This window comes from Gymnoscopelus braueri, assembly GCF_963280865.1.
Source record: "Gymnoscopelus braueri genome assembly, chromosome: 10".
NCBI classification, from domain to species: domain Eukaryota; kingdom Metazoa; phylum Chordata; class Actinopteri; order Myctophiformes; family Myctophidae; genus Gymnoscopelus; species Gymnoscopelus braueri.
The window spans coordinates 9,938,920-9,958,642 of NC_137611.1; the positions used below are offsets into that span (position 1 = coordinate 9,938,920).

The 19,723-nt window shown below is 40.4% G+C and overlaps 2 protein-coding genes across 2 annotated transcripts in view; one reads left to right on the forward strand and one right to left on the reverse strand.

Moving 5' to 3' along the window:
* plekhj1 (pleckstrin homology domain containing, family J member 1) overlaps nucleotides 1-19,723 on the reverse strand; it is a 387,353-nt gene that overhangs the window by 180,627 nt on the left and 187,003 nt on the right. The gene's annotated exons all lie outside the window — the stretch shown is intronic.
* LOC308094041 (potassium/sodium hyperpolarization-activated cyclic nucleotide-gated channel 2-like) overlaps nucleotides 1-19,723 on the forward strand; it is a gene marked incomplete at its 3' end in the record, with an annotated part of 95,459 nt that overhangs the window by 72,615 nt on the left and 3,121 nt on the right. Inside the window, exons 5-7 of the mRNA XM_080440484.1 lie at nucleotides 15,767-15,913; nucleotides 16,882-17,122; nucleotides 18,902-19,066. Coding sequence (XP_080296610.1) covers nucleotides 15,767-15,913; nucleotides 16,882-17,122; nucleotides 18,902-19,066 — 553 coding nt within the window. The remainder of the gene's footprint in view (nucleotides 1-15,766; nucleotides 15,914-16,881; nucleotides 17,123-18,901; nucleotides 19,067-19,723) is intronic.

Below are 19,723 nucleotides of genomic sequence, written 5' to 3' on the forward strand. Positions count from 1 at the left end.
GCACTGCTCCTTATCCCACTAATGCATGATCATTTCAAATGATCAAACACCATTGTGATGGGAAATTAACAAACTATCCAATTATACAAGATACAATGTGCCACCAGTACATTAACAACATTCAACAAACAGACATTTCCCTAAACAGTTTTTTTAGTAGGTTATATTAGCATAGCACATTTTCAACAATAAAGCAATCCAAAGTGCTTTATAGACAAAACATTAAGTACAACTTTATAAAAGGACATTTAAATGTAATTTAAATGGTTATTATTAAAATAGTTTAGGGAATAGAAATGAATAACTAAACTAAAACAGAACAAATATGAGAATAATGCTACAGTGCAGTGCAAGAAATGAATCAAAAGCATCAGTTTGCTTGGATTTTTTTTTTAAATAACTGAGAGTTCAGTCAGATAACTCACAAATAGATTGAAACCAATGTTTTATTTATAGAATATAAAATGTGAATATTATGCTTTATCTTGACAGCCATCATTAACCATTAAGAGCAGGGAGATAGATAGATACAATAACAAGCTAACACCCCCCCCCCCCCCCATGGGGAACAGAACTAATAGCGCATACAATTGTAGGCATTTATCAGATGCTCTTTATCCAGAGCGACTTACAGCAAGCAAGTGAAACACATACATAGAATGCACAGAGACAGTGTAGTGCCTCAGTAAACTATAGGATCACAGGTAAACCAAGAACTCAGCATCAGTCTAAACCAGGGGTCTTCAACCTTTTCAGGCCAAGGACCCCTTAACTGAGAGAGAGACGAAGCAGGGACCCCCACTATATATTACATAAAAATGTGTTGCAGATTAAAGCTTTTCATAGATGTTGGATTCATATTAATGTGTATTTTCAGACATTTAACGACTTAAACCAGGGGTCTTCAACCTTTTCAGGCCAAGGACCCCCTAACTGAGAGAGAGATGAAGCAGGGACCCCCACTATATATTACATAAAATTGTGTTGCAGATTAAAGCTTTTCATAGATGTTGGATTCATATTAATGTGTATTTTCAGACATTTAACGACTTAAACCATCAATACTTAGTGAACTTTCACTCTGTACTTGGTCTGCCCTTTTTCCCCTCTTTGCCGAAAATAGCAGATCTACAAGCTCACAACGCCTCGCCCTGCGAGGCGTTGTGAGCTTGTAGATCTGCTATTTTCGGCTAAAGTTGTCCTTAGAATAGGGATGCTAGGGTTCAAGTGGTTAATGTAAAAAACAATGATCCTATCACACAGAGATTTGGCGGACCCCCTGTAGCAACTCTGAGGACCCCCTAGGGGTCCCGGACCCCATGTTGAAGACCCCTGGTCTAAACAGTATAATATCAAATACACACATTATACACACTACAGGATGTCAGGTCAACAAATAAACCTAGCGTCTGTCTACGTAACATGCTAAATCTAAATTACCAACAGACCAGGAGGACAGCAGGAGGAAGAGCAGAGCCTGAGGTGTGTTTCATGCATTAAGACCGGGAACACATCTGTGTCATTTTAAGATTTCTTTGGTTTATTCAAAAAATAGCAGATCTACAAGCTCATTATGGAAAACGTTTGAACACCAGTTTTGCGTTTTGCATTTGAGCTTGTAGATCTGCTATTTCTTTTAAAATTGTGGAATATGTGTGCAAATCTTTGAATACATTTTTAACTCAAATTCTTGCTTCTGGGGGTCCTTGTAACAAAATATTGGGGGGGGGGGGGGGGCGTACATATCATTTTGGTGGTCCTTGACATGATTTTCTTCTTGAGAACCACTGATATTATAGCAACATGTTTTTTTTCTCCAAAAAACTCTAAAGTATTTAGAAGACATTTGTAGCATCCCCAGATGCAAAGATTTTAGTTAAAAATGTTCACTTATAAAAAGCACATATATTCAAAGATTTGCACAAAATTTCACGATTCTTTTTCAAAACATAGCAGATCCACAAGCTCAAGTGCCGCGCTATGAGCTTGTAGATCTGCTATTTTTGAATAGCCCAAAGTATAAAATAATGGTTATAGCTAAAAAATCTAAAATGACTCAGTATAATGTGTTCCCGGTCTTAATGGGTTAATTGGTCAGCTGATTGCCACGACAGCGTATGACGCATTGGATCTTGCCTCAACAACACTGTTGTAGAGTGTAATAACACATCCGTAAATACACCCACATAGTAATGCTCATGTGTGAAACCTCTGTGTGAAACATCTGCCTGAACGAGCTTGGCAAGATGCCGAGCTCATTTGTAGCATGCAGCTATACCTGCAGTTTTCTGGGACTTTGTTCCAGATGTGTGGTCAGCAGTGTTGGGTAGTAACGAATTAAAAATAATATATTACTGTAATATTATTACTTTTCCCAGTAACGAGTAAAGTAAGGTATTATTCTGCCAAAACAGTAATATAATACCATATTACTCGGTCAAAAAAGGCCTCGTTACTCGTTACTGATGACGAGCGTCTTTTTTATGCTCATTCATTCATTTACTCTCTCTCCGTCTCTCATAGAGGCAAGTTGTCGGATCATGCAAAAATAGAGTAGATCTACAAGCTATCAACCTACGTCAACAGAGATGCTTTTTAGCTTGCAGATCACTTATTTTCAGCACGCAGCCTGCGCACAGTTATGACGTAGTGCATGACTCGTATGCGACCGTAGCGCCGTGTCTTTCTCCGCCGGTTTTTAACTTCAAAAAGCTCTCAAACTTCTATTTTGAGGCACGGAATTTACTTATAAGATATCGTTCGGATAGAATTTAGTTGTTTAACTTCATATATATGGTCAATTAATCATGACAGAGCCTATTTAAAAATAAAAAATCTGAGAACCGGCAGGGGCAGGCTGTGACACGCATTGTATCCGAATAAAGTAACCTATTTTCGGCATGGCCCTTTCAGAAGTCCCCCTGCGTCACTTGTCTGGTGGTCGCGGAAATGAACTGCTGATGAGGAGAGGTCAGGAAACAGTGTTCCTCTCCTCTTCTCTCCTCTATATCATTGGTTCTCAAAGTGGAGTCCGGGGACCCCCAGGGGTCCTTGAGGGAGTTCCAGGGGGTCCCCAGCTAAATGATAGATGAGGCACCAAATGGACCCTTATGGGTCTGTAACTCTGAGAGTGTACAAATGGAACCAAATGGATCCTAATGGGTCCATTTGGTTCCATTTGTACACTCTCAGAGTTAAATTGACATCTAGATTTTACAATATCAATTGCGGTCCAAGTGATAGAAATGCCATTAAATGGGGGTCTGTAGCCTAATGCATGTCAAACTGGGGGTCCTTGAAATTAAAATGGTTGAGAATCACTGCTAAAGCCGTAAAAAAAACTTCTCTTATGGGTGTCCCCGGCATATCTTGAAATGGGGATCCGCGGGCTAATAAGTGTCAATTTGGGGGTCCTTGACATGAAAATGTTTGAGAACCACTGCTCTATATCTCCTCTCCTCTCTCCTCCCCCCCTTGCACTTTGGCTAATTAATATTGACTGCTGTAAGATATGTTGAAAAGGTTAAGACATTTTCAAAAAGTTTGCTTTATTGTTTCAGTTTTTGAGAGGCTGCAGCCAGTGTGTGCAGTTCAGATTGATGTTGTTCCTGTAAGGATAATTATTGTTCCAATTCCAAATATGGAATTTGCAGCAGCAAAATACTTAAAAGGATAAAGACTGTTGACTGTTTTCTATTGTTCCATTAAATTGGATTCAGTTCTAAAAGGCTAAAAACTGTACACGTCTTTTCTTTTGCGGGGGGCGCGGGGAAAGTAATATAAAGTAATACGTAATATATTACTCTTGATTCCAAGTAATAAGTAATATAATATTATTACTTTTCAAAGGAGTAATAAGTAACATATTACTCTCCTAAGTAATATAGCCCAACACTGGTGGTCAGTGGTGGAAAAAATACTCAAATGTTTTACTTAAGTGAAAGTATCAATACTGCAAAGTACTCCGTTACAAGTAAAGGTCCGGAGTTAAACATTTACTTGAGTAAAATACAAACGTATTGGTATCAAAATGTACTTAAAGTACCAAATGTAAAAGTACTAAAATGTTTGAAAAAAGAGGTTTCAAATAGCCTAGGTTTAAAATACGGCTAAAGTGGTTAATGTATGTTTTATAATATAGTCATTTATACCTGCAAAGTAACTAGTAACTAAAGTTGTAAAATAATTGTAGTGGAGTAAAAGTACAATATTTTTCTCTGAGATGTAGTGGAGTAGAAGTAAAAGTATAGACAATTGGAAGTACCTAAAAATGTTACAATTTTTTGTAATTGTACAATTGTAAAAGTACAGTACTTGAGTAAATCTACTTAGTTACTTTACACCACTGATGAATGATGCTAATGTATCCGGTCGGAGACACAAAGTAGACTCTCTGTGTCTCCTACCGGAAATACACCCGGTCATCAAATTATTGGCTAATGCGACAAAAACAAAAAAGAATCCATGAATTCTCTGCTTCAAGGGGTATTGAGCTGTACTTCCCTGTCTTTGCAAACTGTTAATAAAGTATTCAATCACTCAATCAATCAGACAGCCAGACAGATAACCAAAGAAAGGTGGAAATGGTGGCACGACAAGAAATAGAAATGCAAAGAACTTGGCCTCAGATGAACATTTCCTCATTGATGCTGGATTAGGCTAATGCGTTTTGGCAACCGCCTTCATCACCGCATCATTCTTTAATTCACTGTGTTCCCACCAAGGAGCTGATGCCAACAACACTTCTTTGACAGACAGGAAGACAGTGTATTAAGATCTGACCTTTGTTATTCCTGTGGAGGGGGGGATTCAGTATCAGCTTCACCCAGCTGATGGCTGCTCAAATGGTCATGATAAAGCGCTCTGGGGGTGGGGTGGGTTTGATTGGTTGATTGAATACTTTATTAGCAGTTTGCTAAAAAAAAAAAGCACAGGAAAGTACAGTTCAATTCAAGGTCATTGACTGCCAGAATTATTTCCGATTTTTTGCAGTTTATTGCCAGGGGTTTTTACATTGAACCAAAAAAGAGTACTCAGGAGCCGAGATACAGAATTTTTAAGTTTTAAGTTAACAAGGAAGTGGATATGAGTCTAAATCTTCGAAAAATCATATCTCCTTGGTCTTTGGGTCAAATTATTTTATTTTATTTTTATTCTAAAAACGCATATATGCGTTCTTGGCAAGCAAGTGATGGATTCTAAAGAACGCATATATGCGTTCTTGGCAGGCAATGTGTTAAGAGGATTTTAAACCAAAGAAAGCCTATGGCTTCCATTGGGGTCCTTTGGACTCAATTCATCGAAACATTTAATGACAGACAAATTCATCGAAACATTTAATGACAGACAAATATACAATACTATGCAAAACATCATATAAACAGTTAGAAATCAAAGAGAAAAATATGTAATAATTGTAATAGTTGAGGTTGGGGGGGGGATAGGCTTTTTATAGGGGGCCAGTTTTGAATTGCAGCCACCTGTAAGTGCTCTTTTAGAGCGGTTTTGGAGCAGAGTAGGGATTTACACTCCTTTACGACTGTTGGTAGGGCGTTCCACATTTTTGTGGCATCGCAGGAGAACGAATGTAACCCCTTGTTACAGCCAAATATGGTGTTGTGATTGTGGACGTTATTGACGTTTTGACGGTTGCGTAGGTAGGGGGTCAGTTAGGGGGTTACGTGTCTTTCTCAGGGACACTTTGACACATAGCCTGGGGCCGGTGGATCTTCTGTTTAAATAAAAGTTAGTAAAACTACTGTTATTCTGCAAGTAGTTTGAATGTTGAAATATTTTCAAATTGCATTTGTGGGAGGGGAGGAGAGAGAGGGGGGGGGGGCAGGCAGGTTCCCCAGACATGATGGAAAATGTTTGAACACCACTTTTGCTTTTTGGATTTGAGACAAGCAAGTTAAGCCCTGAACTGATGCTGTTCTCTCTCTCTCTCTCTCTCTCTCTCTCTCTCTCTCTCTCTCTCTCTCTCTCTCTCTCTCTCTCTCTCTCTCTCTCTCTCTCTCTCTCTCTCTCTCTCCCCTCTGTGGGGATTGTGCTTATAATTATATAACAAGATGGCTTCACTGAGAATGGATGGAAGTAGATGAATAAGGGATGAGGATAAGTAAGAAAGGAAATTGGAAATAAACAGAGGGGGGAAGAATAGACAGACACACACACACACACACACACACACACACACACACACACACACACACAAGGGAAAGGCAAAATAGTTCAGGGTTGTGTGTTGACAGCTGATACTGCGGCAGTCAGATAACAGAATGTCAATGGAGTCTCTTTTACATGGTCACCAAAGTGACACAGAAAGTGGATGTCATTTTTTATCTAATTTGGGCTGTTTGGTCACTCTCCTGTGTGTTGACGCATTGGCCCCGAATGCTTATTGCTCCCTTTCCCCCCCGACGGCACCGGAGAGCTGTCAGGGTAACCTGGGTGTATAAATCAATATGGCCACATTCTGACAGGCCTTTCAAAGGCAGGTCATTAAACGGAGCCGTCCAAGCCAATCAGATACGTTTAGTTTTTTTCGCTGCCTCACTCTTTTCAACTTCCCCCTAGAGGGAGGAGTTTGACCTCTAACCCCCAGGCCCGTTCCGTGTATTCGGGTGCCACGTCGCTGCGGCGGGACGCAAGGTCAACAACACTTTGGCACAGATTTGTGCCAACAGTTATAGTCCCCAAAACTCACACGTTTCTCTGAGCGTGGCTTACACTTAGCTGCATCTGAAGACTCACCTCTTCAGACTCCTCACCTCAGCCAGTAGCACTTGCCCTACTAGCCTTGACGACCTGGCAGGATTATGCAAAGGCTAAAATGTAACTTGGATAGCATGTTATGTAGACAGATGCCAGGTCATTGTTGGCCTGGCATCCTATAGTGTGTATAGTTTCAATGTAGGCTGATGATAGGTTCTTGGTTTACGTATGTATTACTATTATTATTAGATTACTATTTGTGTGCATTTGATGTATTATGATGTATTATCTTGTAGGGGTGGGACGATATATCGATATATCGCGATACTTTCTCCCGCGATAAATAATCGATATACATTCAAAAAATATCGATATTAAAAAATAATAATAATAATAATATAATATAATATATTTTTTTGTGATACGTTGTTTTTCTTACTCTGTATTTGTGTAATGATGATTTTGAACTGTTTGGTGCTATTTTATGTGTTTATGAATTGAATACAAGGACTATTGTGATATATCGTTGGTGAATTTTCATGCAATATATCGTGATATTGCAATATATCGATATTTTCAGATATCGTGATATATCGTTGGTGAAATTTCTTGCAATATATATCGAATATCGTGATATCACAATATATCGAACATCGTCGAATATCGTGATATATATTGTTATCGTGGGCCTAATATCGTGATATATATCGTATCGTGAGGTACCCATATCGTCCCACCCCTATTATCTTGTGTCCTTGCTTACTGTAAGTCGCTCTGGATTAAGAGCATCTGCGCTAAATGCCTAAACTGTAAACTGTAAGTGTGAATCAGGCTTTAAAAGGGCTTTACCTGTTCCGACCCCAGCGGTAATGATGGCTGTGACACGCTGGCAGCAGAGCAGTGACATGGGGGGGGGGGGGGCATTAGTCATGTGACATTAGTCATGGCGGTACGGGCTCCATATGCAGATGTCAGGAAAGTAAAGCGGGCTAAGCTTCATGCAGCTGAGACACTGCATTGCATAACTAGAAATCATATTGAGAGTGACCAAAGGGTCAGGGATGATGATTCATAAACTGCAATCCAAAGAGGGAACAAGATATAAAAGACATACCAAAGCCATCAACCCCAGATGTATCTGTTCATCCACTCTATACCAGCACCAGCAGTACATCTTACATTGAGGACTATGTGAGGATAACCTTTACAGGGGTGGGCAACTTTGATGATGGAGAGGGCCACTATATTTCCACACTCACTGCAGAGGGCCACATTGCATATACTGTTGGGTAGTAAACTCTTATCTCTGTATTTTAACTTTTTTCGCCATTCTATGTCACACAAAAGTTGCAAATATAGCCGATCTACAAGCTCAAAACACGTTGCAGAGCGGCACGTTGCAGAGCTTGAGTACAAGTGCTGTTACTTAAAGGGATAGTTCACTCGCAAAATGAATTTGTTTTCTATCGATTAGTCACCCCATGGAGAGTTGAATTCATGGATATTTTTTAGTTTTTGTCGCATTCCTTTGTCGAGTTTCCTTTGTGTCTTCTACCGGAAACAGCTGCCTACCGGTCCTCTGGTCATCAAATTATTGGCTTAGGAATGCCACAAAAAATGAAAAATATCCATGAATTCAACTCGTTGTCGACTGGTTCCACTGGTAGATTCAAAGGCAAAAATGGCATAATAATAACCGCATCATCAGAGCAGCGTAGCTAGCCGTGCCGACCCACCCCGCCCCGGAGAGACCTGGCTTTATTTGGCTGTTGTTCATTCACCTTCTCTGCTGCCCTTTATTTCTAGCTAGTGGGTCAACTACTAGACCACTAGCAAAATGTTTAAAAAAAGAAATATTGGGTCATAGCAGCAGCAGCGTACTCGCTTCCCCTTGGCAGCAAACTCACCCACCTTAAGTGGCCTCGCCCCCTACAGCGCTGGTACAAGTCGTTGGCGTCGGGTAGAAACCTTGTATATCCAAATGTCTTTATTTTTTTCCCCGTAAATTAAGTCCCTATACTCGTCACACTACAGTGTCGCACAACAGTAGCAAAAATAGCCTTTCTGTATATCTGCTTTTTTTTGCTATTTAAAAAACAACATTTAACTTGAAAGTGGTTAAGTGTGTCTGTGGGTCTGGTGGGTGGGTCCCATACCCTAGGTGGGGGTTGGCGAAAGGGCATTTCTGTGTGGAGTTTGCATGTTCTCCCCGTGTCCCCTAGGGAAGGTACCCTCACAAAAAAACATGCAGTAATCCTGGTCACTATACTGCCTCCCCCTGGCCATCTGGCGCACCTGATGGAGGGGAAAGGAACTGGTTGGAATAACGTGTTCCTTCCACGTGCTACGTCCTACCAGGGAAAACTCCCCCCCGTGTCAGGTGATAAGAAGGCTTGTTAGCTCTCATGCATTGAAGGAAGCATGAGCTCAGTCCTGGGCTCTCCCTAGGCTGGCAGAGGGAGAGTAGCGCCCAGGATTACATAGACAATTGGCACTGGGTGAAAAAATTGGTTACAAAATCGTGGGATAAAAATGTTAAATAAAAAATGTAATTCCAGACTTTTACTTATTGTAACAGAGTATTTCTACATTGCGGTATTGATACTTTTACTTAAGTTAAATATGTGAGTACTTTTTCCACCTCTGATAATAACTACAGATTAGATCCACTGGAACACAGGTTATGTTTTTTTCTTCTTTAAAGTAACAGTTTTGGACATATGAGGTTTCCACCCGACAGAGACGTAATGCTCCTTTAAGTGTTCATGACTCAGTGGCTGCCGGTCGTATAAGCATAAAGTAAACGCTGCTGTTTGACGGGGTGTTTGTGGTGGAAACACCCGGCATCACTCATCAGGAGAAGTGGTGCCGACGTAATGGGGTCTCATTATTATAGCCATGTATTCCAGATGCATAATGGCTATAGAGACCCGGGCTCATAATAAAACAATAGATAAAACAATCACAATAAAACAACAACAAGCTCAGGTCTGGTTGTTTAGTGTTAGGCGATGGCTTTGTCTTGCCCCGTAAAAACAAAGACACATATTTCTTTTTTTGTGTATGCCTCCGCTGGCAGCAAACCACGTCAAGTCAAGGCAAAATGTATTATAGCCCAAGATCACAAATCAAAACGTCTCTAAAGGGCTCTGCATGAAAACAAAACGATGATAAGTAACACGAATAAAGAAACAAGAATAAAACCGAAGCATTGCAATGGATCTGCAATCATACAAATACACACACACACACACACACACACACATTCACACGCACACGCACACTCTGCAGGCAATTGAAGATAACTGACAATAATCTGGATGACTCTATTTAAGTGGAGTGTTTCAGACTAGATAATGTCAAAGGCTGATGTGAAAAGTGTGTTTTCAGTTTACTCTTGAATAAATTGACTGTGACGTATTGTGAGCTTGTACTGTATATCTGCTATTTTCGGGGGAAAGAGATGTAGAGGGAAAAAAGAGCAAGAACAAGTACAGAGGCAAATCTCAAGTTTACAAAGTATTGAGGGTTAAAGTGGTTAAAATGTCTGAACATACACATGAACATGGATCCAACATATAAAGATGTGGTGATAGGGTCTCTAAGGGGTCCCTGGCCTGAACAACGTTGACACCCTGGCATAGGGGGATGATTGCCAGAGACGAGGGTCTTGATTGGAGAAAAGCTCTGCCGCCAACTGTTGTTTTATACATTTTTTTGGGATGGTTAGGAGACCGGCGTTGTTTGATCATAGGGGTCTAGCTGTAGTATAGGGAGTGACTAAGGACGATAGGTAGGATGTTGCAAGGTTGTGTGATATTTTATAGGTTAAAAAGTGCTGAAAGACGGCGCTTGAGTGGCCCAGTGGTAAAGTCCCTGGTTCGAATCCACCATGGTGCATCCGGCTAGGTCGAGCGTCTACACGAACACAATTGGCCCGTGTTCGGGGGGAGGGAAGCCGGGCGGGGGAGGAGGGTGATATGTGTCACTGCATGTAATCCTATACGGGCTTGGGCGGCACCTGTCAGCAGGGAGTGTTGGGCGGGAGAAGTAGGACGAAGGTGAGTCAGTATATACGACAGCAGTGACAACACACAGACGTGTGTGGTGAGAAATTAATTGGCATTATGACTAAATTGGAGAGAAAAAGTGGATAAGACTTAATTGGCTACTCCAAATTTAATACTGTGTGTACAGTATAGGGAGCCAGTGTAGAGAGATGAGCACAGGGGTGATACGATCTCATATCATTGTCCTGGTTAACATTCTGGTAGCAGTGTTTTGTACCAGTTGTAATTTTTTTGGTGGTTGGTTTAGGAAGTCCAGAGAGAAGGCTGTTACACTAAAGTCTAGCCCTGATGATACAAAAGCAGGGATGAGTGTTTCAGCATCAGTCATTGACAGAATGGGACGGATCTTGGCCATATCTTTTGATATGTAGTCTTTGTAATGTCGTTGAAATGGTTCTTAAAAGAGAGATTTGGGTCAAATAGGACACCAAGACTGCTAACAGTATTATATGGCTTTGTGAAATTGTGGCAGGCCTATACCAGCTAAATAGAGTGAGATCACTGAATTGGTTTATTTTTCCCGTTATGAACCAACAACTGACATTTCAGTTCTTACAGCATTTAAGAGTGAAACATAAAATGTCATGACATCCGTTGTTTAATTTCTGAAAGACATTGTATCTAAGTAGCACCACCAGCTGTTGACATGCATCAGGCTTCATGGAGATGTCATCACATCAGTTATTAGAATGAAAACCTAGTTCAACGTCTGAGTGATGTACCAAGGGGTAACGTGTAAATTGAAATTAGAATAACACAGATCCCTATGGTACACCATAATTGACGTTTAATGTGATCTGATGAACAGTTGTTATGGAGAACAAAGGGAGATCTGTCAGTTACAGTAACTATGTTCTGATCAAAGATAGACCAGTGCCCGGTGAGACCCATGTAGTTTTGAACAAAGGGAGTCTACCGGCGTGCCTCAGCCTAATACGGCTATAGTCCGGTGTGCCACATGGAGCAGGGACAACAGATGCAGAAGGGATCGACGCTGGAGCAGCTCGGACAGTTTAACCCTTTAAGACCTGAGGCGATTCTTAAAAATGTTTTCTAAATCCTAACCGTTTTTTGAAAAAAATAAAAAATATATTTTTTCACGTTTTTTCAAAAATAGCAGATCTACAAGCTCATAGCGCGGCACTCGGTGAGATATACAAGCTCATAGGGCACTCATAGGGCACTCGGTGCCGCGCTATGAGCTTGTAGATCTGCTATTTTTTTAATAGCCAAAGACATCTAGAAATGACACACAGATGCGTTCCCGGTCTTGACGGGTTAAGAGTGCTGCATGGGGCTGAATGACGTGTTCGTGACGTCAGCCTTAGTTCTGATGATGTGAGCTGAATTGCAAGCAGCGAGGCAGTAAAAACCAACCATAAGGAATCCATCTATTCCTCTGCAGTCTGACGCCTTTTACAGCCTCATCTCTATCTCCACCTGTCTGCACCAGCCTGTCAGAGAGAGAGACAACAAACCCTTTAAGCCTGATTCATAATTCATCGTATGCTGTGTGAGAGCTTGTAGATCTGCTTTTTTTCCCGACTATTATGACATGAGCAAAAAAAGTTAACCCGTTCAATCCGGGAACACATCTGTGTCATTTTAAGATTTCTTTGGCGATAAAAAAAATAGCAGATCTACAAGCTTGTAGATCTGCTATTTTTGAAAAATCGCGAACATTTTTGCAAATCTTTGAATACATATTTTTTAAAGCGTTTTTTTTTTAACCCAAATCCTTGCTTCTGGTGGTCCCTGGAACAAAAATATTTTACAAACGTTCGCTTTAATAAAGATTTGCAAAGACAGATAGCCAAAGACATATGACAGAGATGCTTAATGGATTAAAGCTCTATATTGTTCTGGATAGTAATCATTGCTTTATAAAGTGTTGATTTAGTAACAGGTGTCTCCCCCCATTTCTACAGTTCTCCACTAAACAGAAAATTTTCCAGTTTTGTCTCAGGAGAGAGAACTCTGAAAATATCATTTTTCAGCTTCAACTCTACAGTATAGTGTTCCAGTTCCAATTTTGTCTGCTCGGTCGTTTTGTTTAATCATTTCCAATTTCACTCGTTTACCCTCCACCCTCTCGCTCTAATAACTAGAGGGATAAGATTGGTATTCCGACCTGAAAATGTTGTGGAGGCGCACCGTTGATCCGATCCGCACCAAACTTGGCACAAACACTGTTCAGGGGTCTGCCGTGACAGTTGCCACACCAGGGGCCCCATCAGGGAACCCTGATGGACCCCCTGGGGGCCCCTGAGGCCACAGGCACACCGTTGCTCCAATCTGCACCAAACTTGGCAGGGGCACGCTGGGTAAGACCAGTGGTGGAAAGTAACTAAGTACATTTACTTAAGTACTTGTACTTAAGTACAATTTTGAGGTATTTGTACTTTACTTGAGTATTTCCAATTTCCAATACTTTTACTTCTACTCCACTACATCTCAGAGGCAAATATTGTACTTTTACTCCACTACAATTATTTGAAAACTTAAGTTACTAGTTACTTTGCAGATATAAATTATGATATTACGAAACATACATTAACCACTTTACTATTTTATACCTAGGCTATTTGAAAATAGCAGATCTACAAGCTCACAACGCGTCGCTTTGCGACGCGTTGTGAGCTTGTAGATCGGCTATTTTCAAACATTTTGGTACTTTTACTTTTGGTACTTTAAGTACATTTTGATGCCAATACTTCTGTACTTTTACTCAAGTAAATTTCGAATTCCGGACTTTTACTTGTAACAGAGTACTTCTACAGTGCAGTATTGATACTTTTACTTAAGTAAAACATTTGAGTACTTTTTCCACCACTGGGCAAGACCTAGACGGTTGAGTGCCTGAAACGGAAGAACCGGAATCAGGCTGAAAGTACCGCCCAAGGAGATGACGTTGACGCAGGCACACCGTTATTCCAATGCTCACAAAAACATGGCACAAATGTTCCATGACTGTAGTCACGCCAAAAGAAGCCTAAATTGCACACACATGGGGCACTACAACAGTGTTACAGCAGTCTTTTTTCAAATGGCTATAACTCGGTGACCATTGCTCTGATCAGCGGCCAATATAGGACTGGATTTGAAGGCCGCCAGTGGTGGAAAGTAACTAAGTACATTTACTTAAGTACTGTACTTAAGTACAATTTTGAGGTATTTGTACTTTACTTGAGTATTTCCAATTTCCAATACTTTTACTTCTACTCCACTACATCTCAGAGGCAAATATTCTACTTTTACTCCACTACAATTATTTGAAAACTTTAGTTACTAGTTACTTTTCAGATATAAACTATGATATAATGAAACATACATTAACCACTTTAGCCCTATTTTAAACCTAGGCTATTTGAAAATAGCCGATCTACAAGCTCACAACGCGTCGCATCGCGACGCGTTGTGAGCTTGTAGATCTGCTATTTTCAAATATTTAGTACTTTTACTTTTGGTACTTTAAGTACATTTTGATGCCAATACTTTTGTACTTTTACTCAAGTACATTTTTAATTCTGGACTTTTACTTGTAACAGAGTATTTTTATATTGCAGTATTGATACTTTTACTTAAGTAAAGAATTTGAGTACTTTTTCCACCACTGACCGTACGGCACACTTCAAGTTGTATTGATATAATATTGATTGACCCGGTCTCTTTGTTGCATGTGTAAATGAGTGTGTGTTTGTAAAACATCGCTGACACATTGGGAGTAACATTGGTAAAGTGTATATTGCCTCGACCCGAGAATGATGGCTGATTACTTGTCATTGATCTGCATTCGATCTGTGCGTCCATCCTCTTTATTGTCGTTCCACCGAGGAGGACAGTGTAGAAATCAGCGTGTGTTCAAACACCCTGTTGACACGCTGACATTATTGATATGCTTGTCAAGTCGTATGTCAGAAATCCTTTTTTTTTGCGGTTTGCACGACCGTACATCTCTGTTTACACTGTGTGTGTGTGTGTGTGTGTGTGTGTGTGTGTGTGTGTGTGTGTGTGTGTGCTGATGTCTGTATCAGTCCAAAGCCTCCTGTTTGGTTCCAGCTTGGACTGTGTTTATGCAAAGTATCCAGAGATCTATGCATATGTATGTGTGTGTGTAAATAATATATATATATATATATATATATATATATATATATATATATATATATATATATATATATATATATGGTGAGATAAAGATAGATGTACTTAAATATTTATGAATATACACAATTTGGGGTTTAACTATCCCTTAAGCTGCCATGTACATTAGGTGCAATTGAGTGGGTGATGTCATGTTTTATTTATTGCTACATGTATATTAGATGAATGTTGATGCTCTGGTCTTTGGCGTACATCACATTCATTGGCTAATTTATTCATGTCTTTCCGTTGAAAATGCTGTTAAGCAGCTGTCAAAGGGGGGTCAAGAAAGATTATTCATGTATTTCATGCAACAAAGTTATATGAATTAGCCTTCAGTCGACTTGTGTTTTTCAATAACACTGGCTACGTTGACGATCTCAACCAGTGGTCCGGGGACCACCAGTGGTCCTTGGGGGGGTTCCAGGTGGTCCCCAGCTAAATGATAGAGAGTTGGTAACCAAATGGACCCTTATAATAGATCTTTAACTCTTGAGCGTAAAATGAAACCAAATGGACCCTTACGGGTCCATTTGGTTTCATCTTTACACTCTCAAGAGTTAAATTATTATTAAACATCTGCATTACTTAATTAAAGAATTGTTATTTTGATCAACGTTTGCCTGTCATCTCTCCTATGGTACCAACATCAATACAGCATAGAATTGTGGACAAAATCTTGTCCAACAACATATTCTAAGATCTGGGTCTGAGAGGCAAAATCTCCTCAAACGGTGGTTCCGTGGCTCAAATGCCTCATAAATAATGGATCCTTGATATGAAAAAGGTATGAAAACCACTGATGTGAGTGTATCCTGTGTCTCTCCAACCTCCTACAGTACAAACAAGTGGAGCAGTACATGTCCTTCCATAAGCTGCCTTCAGACTTCAGACAGAAGATCCACGACTACTATGAACACAGGTACCAGGGCAAGATGTTTGACGAGGAGAGCATTCTGGAGGAGCTCAACGAGCCTCTCAGAGAGGTAAGGCAGCCACGTGTTTGTGTGCACATCACCAGTGTTGATTTTGACAGCAAATTTTGATTTAGTTTTAGTCATAGCCTTTTGAGTAGCACTAATAGTTTTAGACTTTAGTCATATTTTAGTCATAAAAAAAAAATTGGCGGGCCGCGGTGGCATCGAAATGATTTCCACATAGCTGCATGCCGAAAATAGCCGATCTACAAGTTCACAACAAGCGTTGTGAGCTGGTAGATCAACTATTTTTGGTCTGTTATTTTAGATATTTTTTTAAAAAGTGTGAGAACTATATTAATTTAGAAGTCATTTTTAGAATCGGCCTCTCACAAGATCTTACTTGTGCGGACAGCAAAATTTTAGGATGGCCTAAATCTAACCCTATGCCTATATAATTTTTATTACATTAACTCTCTCAGTGCCACGCCCCGAGATATCCCGAGTTTTTCCCGAGTACACTCCGTGCCAGCGAGTTTTTATTTTTGACTGTGGTCGCGCTATTCTGTTTATTTTTCATGATCACTTTCGCTTCCTGACTCCTTCAGACTCATTGGGTTCCGGTTTCATGACGCAGATTCCGTTTCCGGTTCTCATTTTTTTCCCGCAGTCATTTTTGGCCAGAATAGGGAAAGTCACGGTTTTTCACACGGTATAAAAAACAAACGGAGAGGTCCACGTCTACTCTCTTTGGTCTGTGTCGATTTGTTGCTCTCTACTGGTAGAACTGTATTATGGGTTTAAAAACCCAATCAAATTATTTATTTGAATGAAAAATTACAAAAAAAAAAAAAAAAAAAAAAACGCAATTTCTCTTGGCAATGAGAGAGTTAAAGACATTTTTATACTTATATTTTGAAACTTTATCATAATTTTAAAATATACATCTGCTCTGTAACAATACCTGGGACACACATCTGTGTCGTTAAACACAATAAAACGACACGCAGACATAACATCGTTTCCCGTTTTTTCAGGAAATCGTCAACTTCAACTGTCGCAAGCTGGTGGCGTCCATGCCGCTGTTCGCCAACGCCGAGCCCAACTTCGTGACCGCCATGTTGACCAAGCTCCGCTTCGAGGTCTTCCAGCCGAAGGATTACATCATCAGGGAGGGCACCATCGGGAAGAAGATGTACTTCATCCAGCATGGAGTGTGCAACGTCCTCACCAAGGGCACCCTGGGGATGAAGCTCTCGGACGGATCGTATTTTGGAGGTACGGCGCCTTTTCCAGAAGATTCTCTGGTGATGAAAGCTTAACCCTTTAAGACCTGAGGCGATTCTTTAAAAAAATCTAAATCCTAACAGTTTTTGGAAAAAAATCTAAACATTTTTTTTCACGATTTTTCAAAAATAGCAGATCTACAAGCTCGTAGCGCGGCACTCGGTGCCGCGCTATGAGCTTGTAGATCTGCTATTTTTGAATAGCCTAAAGAAATCTAAAGTGACACAGATACGTTCCAGGTATTAATGGGTTAAAGCAGTGGTTCTCAAACGTTTTCATGTCAAGGACCCCCAAATTGACAAGATATGCCTCAGGGACTAAGAGAAGGTTTTTACGCATCTAGCAGTGATTCTCAGCCATTTTAATTTCAAGGACCCCCAGTTTGACATGCATTAGGCTACGGACCCCCATTTAATGACATTTCTATCTCTGGGACCCCGATTTATATTGTAACATCAATGTTGATGTAACTCTGAGAGTGTACAAATGCACACTCTCAGAGTTACAGACCATAAGGGTCCATTTGGTTCCTAACTATCCATCATTTAGCTGCGGACCAGCTGGAACTCCCTCAAAGACCCCTGGGGGTCCTCGGACCCCACTTTGAGAACCAATGGCTTTAAGGGCAAGACCACTTTGGTAGAGGTTTGTCTACTGTGTAGATCAGAGGTCTTCAACAGGGGGTCCGCGGAGGTACTGCAGGGGGTCCACGAAATTGTTGTTTGATTAAACAATATTTTTGTTTGAAAAAAAAAAACTTGAATTTTTTTTTTTTTCAAATTGTCTTTAAACATAACATGAATCCATAGCAAACAGATAAATGGAGGCACAATGCACAATAACATGGTATGTTCATACATATTTTGTAGAGAATTTTTATTTTGCACACCTACTGGGGCAGGTGCGTATAGGAGCAGGCAATATAAAACACAATTGTATACATAAATATACAATATATGTGGTAGCCTCCCCTACCCTACGAGGTAGGGGGTCCCTGCTCCATCTCCCCATCAGTTTGGGGGTCCCTGGCCTGAAAAGGTTGAAGACCCCTGGTGTAGACAAACCTCTGTCTGCTGTCTACCTGTCTACTATGAGTAGACTATGTTAATACAATACTCTACTCTTCCATTGAGACATATAGAGCTTGGGGTCAGTAAGGACACCAACTGATTGACAAGTATTGCCTTCAATGCCTTGAAGTATCGCCAATATCTCCCCAGGCCAAAGCAGGGGTTTCCCTCTTGAGTCAGTTGCAATGACCTCTTTTCATCAGCAGAGGACATTAAACTTTGGGATTGTGGTTTTAATGTTATACTCCATCACACAACGGTGTCACTTGCAATGCAAACAGAAGAACTGCGATCTTCAAGCTTGTTAGCTTGAAGATCAGTTCTTTATGTTAGCTTGAAGATCAGTTCTTGTTACTGTAGCTTGAAGATCAGTTATTTATGTTAGCTTGAAGATCAGTTATTTATGTTAGCTTGAAGATCAGTTCTTCTGTTTTTAGCTTCTTAGCTTGAAGATCAGTTCTTGTCAGCCAAGTTGACACCCTGTGGATTACAAATCAGGCTGAAGTGTTTGTTTCCCGCTGCGCTCCAAAATCCCACAAACACCGTCTGCTGCTAAAGCAGCTGGCATTGATTGAGAGCCCGGGCCGTGATGTGTTCCCTTCATTAAGGTACACCGCAGTGCCTTTGAAAATATCATCTTTGATGATTTTTTTCTTTCTTTTTTTAAAATCTTTGCCTTTCTCTCTCCTCGTTTCCAAAGAAATCTGCTTGTTGACGCGGGGCCGGCGGACGGCCAGCGTGATGGCGGAGACCTACTGTCGACTCTACTCGCTGTCCGTGGACAACTTCAACGAGGTGCTGGAGGAATACCCCATGATGAGACGAGCATTCGAGACCGTCGCCATCGACCGACTGGACCGCATAGGTACTGTATCCCCGTCCTCATACAGACTAGTGATGATTTTGATTTAGTTTCAGTCATAGTCTTTTGAATCAAATTCCATTAGTTTTAGTCAAATTTATTGTCATCTGAAACGTTTTACTGTTCGTCTAGTTGACTAAATATCATAAGATTATAGTCGACTAAATCTACAGTTGATTTAGTAGATAGATATTTAGTAGTAGAAATGTATTTTGGTCGGTGCCTTGATGGCGTCGTAATGGCTGATTTTACACTTGGTTACGTGCTGAAAATAGCCGATCTACAAGCTCACAACACGTCGCAGTGCGACGCGTTGTGAGCTTGTAGATCTGCTATTACCCCAGCGCAACCAAACATAAAATGACTTGTCTTTTAGTTCTACTGGATCTCTTTTCCTATAGTCCGTCCCTAACATCTTTAGTCTACTTTTTATTTGTTGACGAAATTGTTAATATATTTAGTCTTAGTTTTAGTCATCATAGCTTAGTTTTTATTTAGTTTTCGTCAGTGAAAAAAGGTAGTCGACCAACATTTTTCGTCATAGTTTTAGTCGACGAAATCAACACTGATACAGGCACATTTTACAGACATTTTCACAGTTCATTTGAGACCAAATATAGTGAAGGGAAGTATATACTGTAGCTGGGTTAATTTAATTCA